The sequence below is a fragment of the Elephantulus edwardii genome, unplaced genomic scaffold (assembly GCF_000299155.1).
Source record: "Elephantulus edwardii isolate Elephantulus edwardi_28Jun2011 unplaced genomic scaffold, EleEdw1.0 scaffold00234, whole genome shotgun sequence".
Lineage (NCBI taxonomy): Eukaryota > Metazoa > Chordata > Mammalia > Macroscelidea > Macroscelididae > Elephantulus > Elephantulus edwardii.
In genome coordinates this window covers 2,424,762-2,439,074 of record NW_006399984.1, presented here as the reverse complement: position 1 = coordinate 2,439,074, position 14,313 = coordinate 2,424,762, and the positions used below count along the sequence as shown (strand labels likewise).

At 43.4% G+C, this 14,313-nt stretch overlaps 1 protein-coding gene and 1 pseudogene across 1 annotated transcript in view; one reads left to right on the top strand and one right to left on the bottom strand.

Annotated features, from left to right (window-relative positions):
- The window catches only part of HERC2 (HECT and RLD domain containing E3 ubiquitin protein ligase 2), a 439,756-nt gene that overhangs the window by 68,660 nt on the left and 356,783 nt on the right, over positions 1–14,313 (top strand). The window contains exon 15 of the mRNA XM_006898588.1: positions 12,895–13,088. Coding sequence (XP_006898650.1) covers positions 12,895–13,088 — 194 coding nt within the window. The remainder of the gene's footprint in view (positions 1–12,894; positions 13,089–14,313) is intronic.
- LOC102860052 lies at positions 5,517–7,682 on the bottom strand (annotated as a pseudogene).

Here is a 14,313-nt window from a genome sequence, read left to right as displayed (position 1 = left end):
ATTTAAATAACATTTTTATTTTATACTAGTTTACTTAAAAAGTTCTTATATTGTTTTTCCCACTAGATCTTTCCCATTTCCTTTACCCACCCCTCCCTCAACCCATCAAATTGTGCAACCCTATGATTAACCATCCTTACCTCCCCCATCCTCACCCCTGTATTCCCACCCTCTCCCCCTTGGATCCTCATGCACATTTTACTACTTATCTGTTTTTACAATAATGGTCTTACACAGTATTTTTCCTTATGGGACTGATAATAGTTCACTTAGCATGATACTCTCAAGTCCCTCCCAAGTTAGGTTGTGATTTACAAATTATTGCTCCTGCATGCTATAACATAATTTCTCAAGCCATTCCATTGTTTTTGGACATTTGGGTTATTTATGTTCTTGTGATGGTGAAGAACACTGCTGTGAACTTTGGTGTTCAGGTCTGTGTCTCAGTTCTCATCATTTTCTCAGGTTATATGACACACATTGGAATAGCTAGGTCTTATGGGATTTCCATGTTCAGCTTTTTGAGGAAACACCAAACTGCCTTCCAGAGTGGTTGTACCATTTTACAATTCCACTAACAGTGTATAAGAGTTTCTATCTCTCCACATCCTCTCCAGCATTTATTGTTTGCTGTCCTGTTAAACTTTGCCACTGCTTCTGGAGTGAGATGCTGTCTCATTGTGGATTTAATTTGCATCTCTTTTATTACCAGAGATTTTGAGCATTTCTTCATGAGTCTGTTTGCCATCTGAATATCTGCCACTGTGAAAAGTCTTTCCATGTCTTTTGCCCATTTTGTATTTGTGTTCTTGGTTTTTTTCTTGTGGAGGCCCTGTAGAATTCCGTAAACTTTTGATATGAGACCCCTGTCTGAGATGGTATTGTCAAATATTTTTTTCCTCAGTCAGTAGATAGTAGAAAGGGTTGCGATACTAGGGATATTGTAGCTAATATTAGATGGATCTTGGCTAAAAACAGGGAGTACCAGAGGAATGTCTGTGTTTCACTGACTATGCAAAGAAATCCCAGAACACTTGATAATGCTTATGCAAAACCTGTATTTGGACCAGGAGACAGTCATCAGAACAGAGCAGTTTAAAATTGGGAAGGGTGTACGCCAGGGATGTGTCTTATCTCCATATCCTTTCAGTCTGTATGCAGAACAGATTATCTTGGAGGCTGGGCTCTCTGAGGAGAAGTCTGACATCAGGATTGGAGGAAGACTCATCAACAATCTGCATTATGCAGATGACACAACCCTTCTTGCTGAAACTGAAGAGGACCTGAAACACTTGCTTCAGTATGGATTGACTGTCAATATCAAGAAAACAAAGATTCTCACCACTGGGCCAGTTGGCAGCATCGTGATGGATGATGAAGAGATTGAGATTGTAAACAGCTTTAGTTTGCTTGGCTCCACAATCAACATACTTGGCACCAGCAGCCAGGAAATTAAAAGATGAATTGCTTTGGGAAAGTCTGCTGTCAGAGACGTCTTCAAGGTACTGAAGAGCATTCTGGAGACTGAGGTGTGCCTGATTCATGCCAACGTCTTTGTAGTCACTTGCTATGCACCAGAGAGCTGGACAATGACTGGAGATGGTAGAAGGAAAATTGATGCCTTTGAGCTGCTCCTTGGAGGCAAGGATTCTTTAGCTTCATCCGTCATACTTTGGACTTGTTGTAAGGAGTCCTTGGAGAGGGACATCATGCTTGGGAGGGTGGATGGACAGTGCAGGAGAGGAAGACCCTAGATGAGTTGGATTGATTGAATGACTAGGGTAATGGGGGTAGGTGTGTCAGAGACAATAAGATTGGCACAGGATAGAGCAGGGTTTAGGGCTTATACGGTTGCTTTGAGTTGCAGAGGACTGGATGACCCATAACAACAACAACAACAACAACAATCTTGATCCCAGTTTCCATCTCTTAAGTTCTCTTTGTTACTGTAGAGGAATCATACTGATTTTTTTGATATTCATTTTATGTCTTGCTAACAGTATTTTTTATTGAATCCTTGGGTTTTCTGTTTACACGATCATCTGTTCTTCATACAGCAATAGTTTAACCATCTCTTTGCGTATCTGGATGCCTTTTATTTCCTTTTCTTGTCCTATTGCCCTAGCAAAGCCTTCCAGTACAATATTGAATAGAAGGGGTGACAGTGAGCATCCTTGTCTGGTCCCTGTTTGCAAGGAAAATGATTTTAATATTTTTGCCTGGCTTTGATATTAGGGTTATGCTTGCTTCATAGAATGACACTGGACGTGTTCCTCCTTTTTCAGTTTTTAAAAATAATTTAAGTATACTTAAGCAGAATTGATGCCATATCCTTTCTGAAGGTTTGCTAGAATTCAGCTGTGAAGCCCTCTGGTCCAGGACTTTTCTTATGGAGAAGGCTGTTCCTTGGAGGCAGTGGTTTTGAAACTCAGTCTCACATACTTTGGGCATATGACCAGGATGGACCAGGTCCTAGAGAAGGATATCATGCTTGTAAGGGTGGAAATACAGTTCAGGAGAGGAAGACCCCAGATAAGATGGATTGTTACAGTCACTGGGGTTATTGTGGCATGTGTGTCAGAGACAGTGAGAGACTGGCTCAGGATAAAGCATGCTTCAGAGCTATTGTACATAGGGTTACTGAGCCACAATTGACTCAGTGGCACATAACAACAATAGCAGCATTGACCCTTTTGAAGAACCAGCTTATTAATTCTTTTTCTGTTTCTATTCCTTTATCCTTTACCTTTATAATTTCTTTTGTTTGGAGGCTGATTGCTATTCTTTTTCTGTTTGCTTGAGATATTGGGTTAAGTAGTTGATTTTAATTCTTTTTTTTAATATGTTTGCTTTTGTAGTGAACTGACCTCTAATCTCTCACTTTGTTGTGTCCCAGAGGGTTTGGATACATTATATTTTCATGCTTTTCAGCAATTTTTATTTCTTCCATACCCTGTTTACATATAGGAGAGGCTTAAACCGGGCTGTTCCTTGGAGGCAAGGATTCTGAGGCTTCGTCTGACATGCTTTGGTCCTGTTGTAAGGAGAGACCGGTCCTTGGAGAAGGACATCATGCTTGGGAGGGTGGAGGGCAGGCGCAGGAGGGGAAGGCCCTCTGGGAGGTGGATTGATTCGGTGACTGGGGCAGTGAGTGTGTCGGAGATAGTGAGATTGGCACAGGACAGAGCAGAGTTTAGAGCAGTTGTACATAGGGTTGCTGTGAGTCGCAAGCGGCACATAACAACACCACCACCACCCTGTTATTGATGAAGCAAGGTGCTACTCTAGCTTCCATATTTTTTTTTTTTTTATCTTTTATCTGCTTGTTCATTTCTTGTTGTATAGTATTGTGGCCTGTGAAGATACTTTGTATTATTTTAATGGTTTCGAATTTATTGAGGCTTGCTTTGTGTCCTATTATATGGGTAATTCTGGAGAACATAATGCAGGCGCTTGAGAAGAAAGTGAGTTATTTTGGGGTGTAGTACTCTGAATACGATGAAGTTGAGTTGGTATATTTTATTTCTCCTACATCTTTCTTGATGTTCTTTTGGGTTGACTTGTCTTTCCTTGAGAGTGGCGTGTTGAAGTCTCCTGTTACTGTTGCTGGTTCTGGGTGTGCTGGATTATTGCTACTCAGATTCTGAGGGGCTGGGTTCTTGCCTTGGTTCTGTTACCTTTTTAAAAAATAGCCTAGAATAATTCCTATAAAATTCAAATAAAATCCGTTCAGATTCCTCTTCCTGTCCCTAGTATAAATGATCCCTTTTATTGTAGGTAATTCAAGACACTGGCCTGACTTTGCACTATAAACCTTCAGTCAAGTTACAGTCAGTAGAGGAGGGCAGAGCGAGGACTAGCTCCAATCCTGGCATCTTTGCTGGGTTGGCCAGGGCCGACATAACCGTGGAATGATGAGAAAATGAAAACTGGCTCCTTCTTGCAGCATCCCTCAGGGTTGCTGGAAAACAACCCTGTTGATTCTTTGGGCCTGGGCCTCCTGGACCCCCAAAACTTTCTCTGGATTCCTTAATAAAAAGAAAAAATTAACCAAAATTTGTTTGGTTCTGAGGATGCTGAGGCAGCATGTTAATAGTTAATGGCGCACACACGTAATCTTGGGGTTTTTGTTTTGGAGTGCATGATTTGTTGTCTTGTTTTCAAATCCATTTTTAGAACACATGTCCTGTAAGGTAAGACTCTCTTCCCCCCCCTTCCCCCCAGGGGTGAGACTTTGGGGTCTTGCTCTCAGGACATACAGAGTTGTCTTGTCTTGGCAGTGCTGGCACGGTCTCCTCTTGAAAAATGGGTGATGGGTGTGGGATGCTGGCCACAAGGAGTGCTGCTGCCAATCCAGTGGGTCATGGAGAGTCCGAGCTGCCACATAGCAGCTGTTGGCCAAGTGGGATGGTCCCCACATTGAGCAGGACTAAGAGTGCCTGACAGAGGCCCTAGTGGGTATGAGGTGAGTAGAAAGAAGAGACTTAGACCCAAGTGACACTGTGCTACACACTTATCTAACAAACTAGCTGCTTTAATCTTCTCTTCAGGTGTCTATCACCTGTAACTGTCCTGAGTTGATAGATATATATAAAAATCATCATCCTTGGGTAGAGAGACAGCTCAGGAGGAGAAGACCCTCTATGAGGTGGATTGATTCAGTGACTGGGGTAATCGGGATGGGTGTGTCAGAGGCAGTGCGATTGGCACAGGATAGAACAGGGTTTAGGGCTGTTGTACATAGGGTCGCTGTGAGTCGCAAACGACTCGACGGCACATAACAACAACAACAATGATCTGAGATCTAAATTAACTAGTATAAGGCCTCACTTTATGTGTTGTGAAACGACTGAAAAAGAAAATACATTCATAAAAGGGCATCATCAGCAAACAATGAAGACTTTGGCTTTTTCTGTGCCTGTGGGAAGTGGGTATGGCTGACAGTGAGCTGCCTTGTGCTACCCCAGCTCCCTTGAGATGCCTATCTCTGGGCATTGGCATAGTTTTCTTTAAAGACAACTCCAAAGAAACTGAGTGTCAGAGGGAGGAATTTTAGCAAGAACCACATTTTGGAGTGGCCTAGGGGCTGAGGACTGAGGGCTGAGGGCATTCAGACCAGCCAGGAGACTCCTGTGGTGGTTGCCAGAAACACAGTAATGCTGTGAAGGAAAATAACACTGTTAACACCCTGTGCCAGTCCTGTGCCCTGAACCTCAGGGCTTACTGCCATGTTGGGACATAGCTTCGAGTTTGGGCCCATGGTCACCACACATGTTCTGTCTTGTTGCCTCTATGCTGAACTCAGGATGCTGGAGCTCTCTGATCTGGCAGGCTGAGTGCTCCCAGCCCTTGAGGCTGAGGCTCCTGTCCTGGCTCCGAGCCCTGGGGCAGAAGAGGCCCAGCAAATGCTGGCTGGACAGTGGCTCTAGAGTCCACAGCCTTGCCTGGGAGAAGCAGCGACCTTGCTGAGCCTTACCCATGCAGTGGGGGCAGCTGGCAGGAACGTGGCCTAGAGTTCAGTACACAAACTGTGCAGAGTGGTACTTGAGCAGCTCTTCAGCCAAGGGTCTCTGGTGGGCTTCCACAGAGATGTGCCTTAGGAAGTCTCGACTGCGTTTGAAGACGCGTGAAGACAGTAGAGGGTTGGTAGACTGTGTTGAAGAGAGTGACCATGACTTTATACTCTGCCCAGGGTCGTTTATCTCATTTCACCACTGTACAGCACAGGCTGCAGATGTCTGCCTTCCTTCGGTACCCCTCACTGCTGATCACCTAGGGGCTCATCCACTAGGGCGTACTGGTGACTGACTGTATGCCTGTCCCCAGCATGCAGATGGTCTGCATACACTTGCTTGCCTTTGTTGTTGTTGTTATGTGCCATCGAGTCGCTTGCGACTCATAGCGACCCTATGTACAACAGCCCTAAACTCTGCTCTGTCCTGTGCCAATTGCACTGTCTCTGACACTCCAATCCCGATTATCCCAGTCACTGAATCAGTCCACCTCGATAGAGGGCCTTCCCCTCCTGCGCCCCTCCACCTTCCCAAGCATGATGTCCTTCTCCAAGGACCGGTCTCTCCTCATAACATGTCCAAAGTATGTTAGACGGAGCCTCAGAATCCTTGCCTCCAAGGAGCCACCCGGTTTAACCCTTTCCAGGACGAATCTGTTTGTTTTCCTAGCAGTCCATGGTATTCTCAATACTCTTCTCCAGCACCACAGCTCAAAGGTATCAATTCTGCTTGCCCTAGACGCTCCCATTTCACATGCCTATTAGAGTCTTGGAGGATATTGGCTCCCTTGATGTCTGGGTGAACAGACAGGGCATTCCCTCCAGGATCTACTGGATGTACTTGCCAGTCACCCTCTCTGTCAGAGCTCTGTAAGCCTTTAGGTCTTTGACCAAGCTCCCGAGCCTGTAGTTCGTGAAGATGGTCAGAGGCAGCTGAAGTACTGCATGATGTGCTTGTGCTACAGGTTCTTCAGCAGTTGGATTTTACACTCCAGAGCACTCACCTCCTTGCTTGTCTCAAGACTGGATCAAACTGCATACGCTTGGAAGCTAGTTCATATCCTATGTCAATGTCCTAGTTCATGTCCTATGTTGACAAATAGACCCAGTTGAAGGCATCCTGGTGCAAGAGTTTTCCTTGGCACTAGGATGATGGGTGTTCTGGGAGACTTGGTTGGCAGAGTCTATTGTACAGAGAAGAAGTTCTTAAGGTCTGCACTCCACAGGCACAGGTTGTCAGTGCTTATGCTCAGAGACTGGTTGGAGGGTATAGGAGTGAATAGGTTGCCTTGGTGTCACCTCATTCATGGAAATATCCTTTGACCATCATTGTAGTCCTTGTGGTACACGGTAGTGCCTGGGGTGGGTTCCGCCTTTGATTCCTTTGTCATAGAACGTAGTTTCCTGATTTGAGTACTGCCTGTTGTTGGGGAAGATCTGACCTCAGGATATTGGTGATTTACAGAAGGATTGGCTGTCTGTGGACCTTTCCAAGGATTGGTGCCTACCAACAAAGAGTTTTCAGCACTGCTCAGAGGGTCCAGCATGCATTGCTTACTGGTTTCTGGGATGAACTCCCCCTCACTGTTGATGCTGATGTAGGACTCCTGCTGGATAATGACTGCTGCTGCTGTGTTGCTCAGGCATGTAACCATGGAGAGGCAAGCTTTGGCCAGGATTCTGGGGTCAAATAGATTGGTGCCTGCTTCTGCACTCAGGGGGCTTGTAGGTAGTATTTATATATCCTACTGACTGGACAGCTGTGATTCAGACCTACCTGGACACTCTAGGGTAGGGAGTGAAACTCATATGAATTCTTCCCTGGGACAGCAACAATATCCTAAGCATATCCTAATCTGTTTGAGCTTCTGTCCAGAATGTCAATTGCCTTATCAAGATCATCTTGATTTTTCAGCAGGATGGAGAGATTATTGTTTGTATGATGTAGCTCAGGAGGCTCACCAAATACTGCTGCCACCTTGCGCTCCACATCTTCATATCTCACAGGCTGGCTGAAGGGTATAATTCACATCTCTCAATTGTGCTCAGATTTGATTCTGATGTTACCCTTTTTGTTTGGGTTGCCCATATATTTGCTCTTCATGATTTCATCTCCAGGCTTCTGGAAATGTTGGCCCATCTGGCGGGCCAGTGCTTCTTGTTCATCCATGGTGGTGATGGTGGCAGTGGAGGCTTAGGCCCAGAAGTGTCACCTTCACATCTGGAGCTCCATGCCAGGGGTTTGCACAGTTGGTAAGGGAGTGGCCCTGGCTTCACGTGGGGGATGCAGGCTATGCTTAGGGCCTCTGCTGCCTCCTTGGGCTTCACATTTGGTTCCAGCTCCTCCCATAGCTGGATGCCAGGGCATGGGGAAAGGGTCCCATTACATCCCAAGTGCACCTTGGTGAGACTGAGCCTGACCTCAGCATTCCCACTCAGTAAACCTGCCTACAAGTCCCTCAGTCCTGCAGTCACTCCATCTGGCCACTGTCTATTCAGTTAGCCCTTTTGTGAAGAGCATTAATTTATCACTCAGTAAGATGGATTTGATGAGATTCCTGTTTTTATATAACTCATATTTACTTAGTTGTATTGTAGAAATAATTATTATTGTTGTTGTTATGTGCTGTCTAGTTGCTTGTGACTCATAGCAACCCTACGAACAATAGCCCCAAACCCTGCTCTGTCCTGTGCCAATCTCACTGTCTCTGACACAGCCACGTTGATTACCCCAGTCACTGAATCAGTCCACCTCGTAGAGGGTCTTCCCCTCCTGTACTATCCCTCCATCCTCCCAATACATATAAATATGTATTCATGTTCCTTCTACAGTTGTGAGCCACCCAGTGTGGTTAAGAAAAGATGATAATATCTTTGAAAAGAGAGACAAGAACAGTGAGCTGGGTTCAGACTGTTGAATGCTCCTCAAAGTATTCATAACATGAATGTTAATAGAAACCATCAAAACCTTAACAGTTGGGCTATCAAAACCACCAAAGCCCTGGAATTTGAGAGACTGTAAATTGTGTGGGAGACCTCAATTCTCCTTCTGTCCTCCCTAGTTATTGTCCAACTCTCTGATGCATAACAAGTGATTGCAAAGACCATGGCCTGTATCAGATGTACCTTAGTCTCCAGAGAGAAACCATTGCACTTCCGTACTTTGGAGAGGTCCCTAACAACAGACTTTCCCATCGCAATACGTGTTTTCATTTCCTGGCTGCTGGTGCCAAGAGTGTTGACTGTGGAGTCAAGCAAACTAGAACTGTGAACAATCTCAATTTCTTCATCATCCATCCTGATGATATTTCCAGTTGGTCCAGTAGTGAGAATCTTTGTCTTCTTGATACTGAGCCTCAATCCATATTGAAAGCTGCAGTCCTTGACCCTCTGCAGCAAGCGCTTCAGGTTCTCCTCATTTTCAGCAAGCAGGGTTGTGTCATCTGAATAACGCAGATTGTTGATAGATCTTCCACCAATCCTGTTACCACATTTCTCCTCATACAGCCCAGCCTTCCTGATAATCTGTTCTGCATACAGGTTGAAAAGGTATGGAGACAGGACACATCTCTGGCGTACGCATTTCCCAGTTTTGAACCTTGCAGTGCATCCTTGCTCTGTTCTGAGGACTACCTCTTGGTCCAAGTATGGGTTTCACATTAGCATGATCAAGTGTTCTGGGATTCCCATTCTTCTCAGAGTCAGCCACAGTTTGTTATGATCCACACAGTCAAATGCCTTTGCATAATCAAGGAAACACAGGTAGACAATCCTCTGGTATTCCCTGCTTTCAGCTAAGATCCATCTAACATTAGCTACAATATCCCTAGTACAACGACCCCTTCTAAACCCAGCCTGGACTTCTGGCAGTTCTCTCCTGATGTGCTCTTCCAATTGTTTTTGGATAATCTTCAGTAGAATCTTCCTTGCATATGAAATAAATGATATTGTTCTGTAGTTTCCACACTCTGTTGGGTCACCCTTCTTTGGAATGGGAACAAATATATATCTCTTTCAGTCAGTTGGCCAAGTGGTTGTTCTCCAGATTTCTTGGCACAATTTGGTGAGCACATCCAGGGCAGCATCTGTTAGCTGAAATATGTCACTTGGTATACCATCTATTCCTGGGGCCTTATTTTTTGCTATTTCCTTCAAAGCAGCTTGAACTTCTTCAATCATCACCATAGGCTCTTGCTCATATGTTGTTTCCTTAAATTCTTCTGTGTCTGCCAGATCCTTTCGAGACAGTGTCTGCCGTATGCTTCTCTGCATCTGAACATTCAGATTAAGACAGACTAGGAAGAAGGATTGGCTATCCACTTCCAAAATTGCAGGCCTCTGAAAACCCTGTGTACAACAGAACAACTGAGGTGGACCTTTTGAGTATGGAAATACAAAGGGAGAGAAACAGTTGTAAGCAGACACTAGTGATTGTAACATGGAATATGAGAACCATGAATGTGGGAAAATTAGATATTGTTAAGGAAGAAATGGAACGCATAAATATCGACATACTAGGCATTGGTGAGATGAGATGGACCGGCCTGGGGCATTTTGAGTGGGGTGATCATAGGATATATTACTCTGGAGATGAAAAGGTGAGGTAAAATGTGATTACTTTCATAGTTAAAATAGTCATTTCTAGAACCGTCTTGAAGTACAATATTGTGAGTGACAGGATAATACCCAAACACATACAAGGCAATCCAGTGAATACCACTATCATTCAGATATATGTACCAACAACCAGAGCCAAGAAGAGGAAATGGAAGATTTCTACCAACAGAGATCGGTCGAATATGCAGTCAAGATGCGTTGATAATAATTGGTGACTGGAATGCAAAAGTTGGGAACAGATAAGAAGATTCAGTAGTTGGAAAACATGGACTCGGTGACAGAAATGAAGCTGGAGATAGAATGAATGAATTTTGCACAATCAATGACTTATTCATTGCAAGTATGTTTTTTAAGAGACATAAATACAGGTTATACTCACGAATTTCAACTGATGGTATGCATAAGAATCAGATTGATTACATCTGTGGAAAGAACTGCTGGAGAAGCTCAGTATCAGCCGTGAAAACTAGGCCAGGAGCTGATTGTGGAACAGACCACCAACTCCTCATATGCAAGTTCAAGCTGAAGCTGAGGAAAGTTAAACAAAATCCATGGGAACCAAAATAAGGCTTTGAGTCTATCCTACCTGAGTTTCAGAACCTTCTCAGGAGCAAGCTTGAGACCTTGAACACTAGTGAGCGAAGACTGGATGAGTTGTGGGAGGATATCAAGGGTATCATCCAGTAAGAGTGCAGACGGTCGTTACAAAGACAGAGGAGGAAGAAAAGACCAAAATGGATGTCAGAAGAGACTCTGAAAATTGCACTGGAGCATAGAGGCAGTCGTCAGAACAGACCAAAGGAGACACTGTATTGTTCAAAATTGGGAAGGGCAGACGCCTGGGATGTGTCCTGTCTCCATACCTTTTCAACCTATATGCAGAGCAGATTATCTGGGAGGCTGGGCTCTATGAGGAGAAATGTGGGATCAAGATTGGTGGAAGATCTTTCAACACTCTTTGTTATGCAGATGATACAACCCTGCTTGCTGAAAATGAGGAGAACCTGAAGTGCTTGCTGCAGAGTGTCAAGGACTGCAGCCTCCAATATGGATTGAGGCCCAGTGTCAAGAAGACAAAGATTCTCACCACTGGACCAATTGGCAGCATCAGGATGTATGGTGAAGAGATTGAGATTTTTCACAGCTTCAGTTTGCTTGGCACCAGTAGTTAGGAAATGAAAACACGTATTGCGATGGGAAAGTCTGTTGTTAGGGATCTCTCCAAAGTACTAAAGAGCATTGGTGTCTCTCTGGAGACTAACGTGCATCTGATACAGGCAGTGGTCTTTGCTATCACTTGTTATTCATCAGAGAGTTGGACAGTGACTAAGGAGAATTGATGCTTTTGAGCTGTGGTGCTGGAGAACAGTATTGAGGGTACCATAGACTGCTAGGAAAACAAACAGATTCATCTTGGAAAGGGTTAAACTGTGTGACTCCTTGGAGGCAAGGATTCTCAGGCTCCGTGTAGCATACTTTGGACATGTTTTAAGGAGGGACAGGTCCTTGGAGAGGGACATCATCGTTGGAAGGGTGGAGGGTCAGCGTAGGGGAGGAAGGCCCTCTTTGAGGTGGATTGATACAGTGACTGGGGTAATCGGGATGGATGTGTCAGAGATAGTACGATTCGTACAGGACAGAGCAGAGTTTAGTTCTGTTGTACATAGGATCACTGTGAGTCGCAAGTGACTCGACGGCACATAACAACAACAACAAGAAGGAGGTACCACCTTTGGGTTAGCAGTGCATTCCCTATCTACTAGGCCACTAAAGCTCCAGATGCAGTAGAGGAGGGTTTTATTTTTTCCTTTATATTTTTTTCCTGTTTATTGATCTTAGCAAGTGCTGGTGCTTCAACAACAGGACACTTCCAGTTTCTGCATTACCCTCCTGCCTTGTGTCATATGGAGTTGTGCAGAGAGCGTTGCAGCCGTGGGAAATGCTGAGCTTGAGGCATGAAAAAAAGCGCTGTGCAGGCGGCCGAGTGTGTTGTGTATGCATGTGCCTCTGGGCTAGCTGTGCCCCAGAGACTCTGTTCACATTACTGTGATAGCATAGCTGTACCTACCTCTCCACCCTCTTTTTTTCTCTGTTTTTGAGAAGTGGTGCCTTCGATTTTTGAGTTGGCTCATAGGTGGCTCTGTAGCATGTTCTTCCAGGATGTAAATTACAGGGAAGAAGTTGCCTCTCTTCTCCCATGGGCAGTTTTTGTATTTGAAGCTGTGCTGCAGTCCTGAAGGTATGTGGTTCGAGGCCACCATCTGCTACACTGGAGAAGGATGGACAATCTCCACCTGTGCAATTAATTGCCTCTGCAGATCTGACAGAGGGTCCGCTATGGGTTCGTACTTAACGAGAACATACTTTTGGATTTGCAGGACATCTCTTTATCCAGTAAGCTTCCAGAGTTGATGGCAATCATGGCCGCTTGTTCTTTGACTTAAGTAAATATGTATTATAAATAAGCAAAATATGTGTCTATTTATGAATGACAAAATCTTAATAAAGAGGGAAAATCAATCACAGGTCATTTTCATGCCTTAGCATTATTTTAATTTTAATGATGGGCCCTTAAATTATAGTTAGTAAAATATCAGGAATAATAATAATAAATAATTAAATAATAATAAAATTCAAAGCAGACAGATTGCTTAATTTGAAAGCTACCAGTAATCTTTTAGACATTAATGTTGAATTCCTTCCAGCTGAATAACTTTGTAAAAGTATTTTATTGCAGCTGAATTTGCATCATTCTTTTTTTGTAGGGAAAAAAGTCATTGATGTGGCTGCAGGCTCCACACATTGCCTTGCTTTGACTGAGGACAGTGAGGTCCACAGCTGGGGAAGCAACGACCAATGTCAGCACTTTGATACCTTACGTGTAACAAAACCAGAACCTGCTGCACTGCCAGGTCTTGATACAAAGCACATCGTTGGAATTGCCTGTGGGCCTGCCCAGGTACTGGATACATGGTTTTTTGTGGTGTTTAAAATAATGGTTTCAAGTTTGTTGCTAGTTGTAGAAGCTTTATTTAAAATTCCTTGTGAGTTCTTTTTCATGCTGTCTACTGTTGTTAGGTTCCATCAATTCAAAGCAGCTTTATGTATCACAGATTGAGACCTTGTCTAATCCTGCACCATCCTTATTGTCTTTTAAAACCATTGTTGCAGTCACTGCTAAGCTTGAGTCACTGAAGCTTTCTGTCTTCTTTGCTAATCTTACACACTTATCCAAACATGGTGTACTTTTCCCAAGGAGTAACTCTTTCTGAAAATGTGCCCAAAATATGTTAGACAAAGTCTCATTTCCAAGGAACAGTGGTTACACTTACTGCAAGACAGATTTGTTTGGTCTTTTGGAAGTGGATAGACTATTTAATACTCTTTGTCAGGACTAGAATTCAAAGACATCAGTTATTCTTTGATCTTCCTTCTTCAATGTCCAGCTTTCACAGCAGTATGAAAATGCCATGGTTTGTCAGACAGATTTTATTTTTTATACTGACATTTCACTATTTGAAGTGTTCTTTGGTTGCCAATTTGCCCATTGAAGTCTGTTTTTTTGATTTTTTTTTTCAATAAAATTTTTATTTTATACTGGTTTACTTACAAAGTTAGTCTACAGTGTTCTTCACACTGGATCTTTCACAGTTCCTTTACCCCTCCCTGTCAAATTGTACAACACTATGATTAAGCCACCCCCCCCCCCCCATTTCTCACCTCTCAGTTCTCTCCTACCTCCTTTGGATCTTCATGCATGTTTAACTAGTTACCTGTTGCTACAGTAATGGTCTTACACAGTATTTGGGTGCTGGGTGTTTCTTTCTTGGGTGTTGATTGTGTATCCCAGTAAAATGAAATTATTAACAGCATTAGTCCTCTCCCTCTCCCCCCTCATTTATTATGATGTTATCTATTGGTTCAGTGGTGAGAGTTTTGCTTCTTTTCTGTTGAGGTGTAATGCATATTGATGGTTGTAGTTTTAATCTACAGATATGTTCTCTAAGTTCTCATCACTTTAGCAGGCATACAGATTTTATAATTTCAGTATATATGTTCCCCCACCCTTTACATTAAGTCAGTATTTTTTAAATTTAAATAAAGCTTTTATTTTATACTGGTTTATTTACAAAGTTTACATACATTGTTTTTCTTTTTTTTTATAATTTTTTTAAAAAAAAACT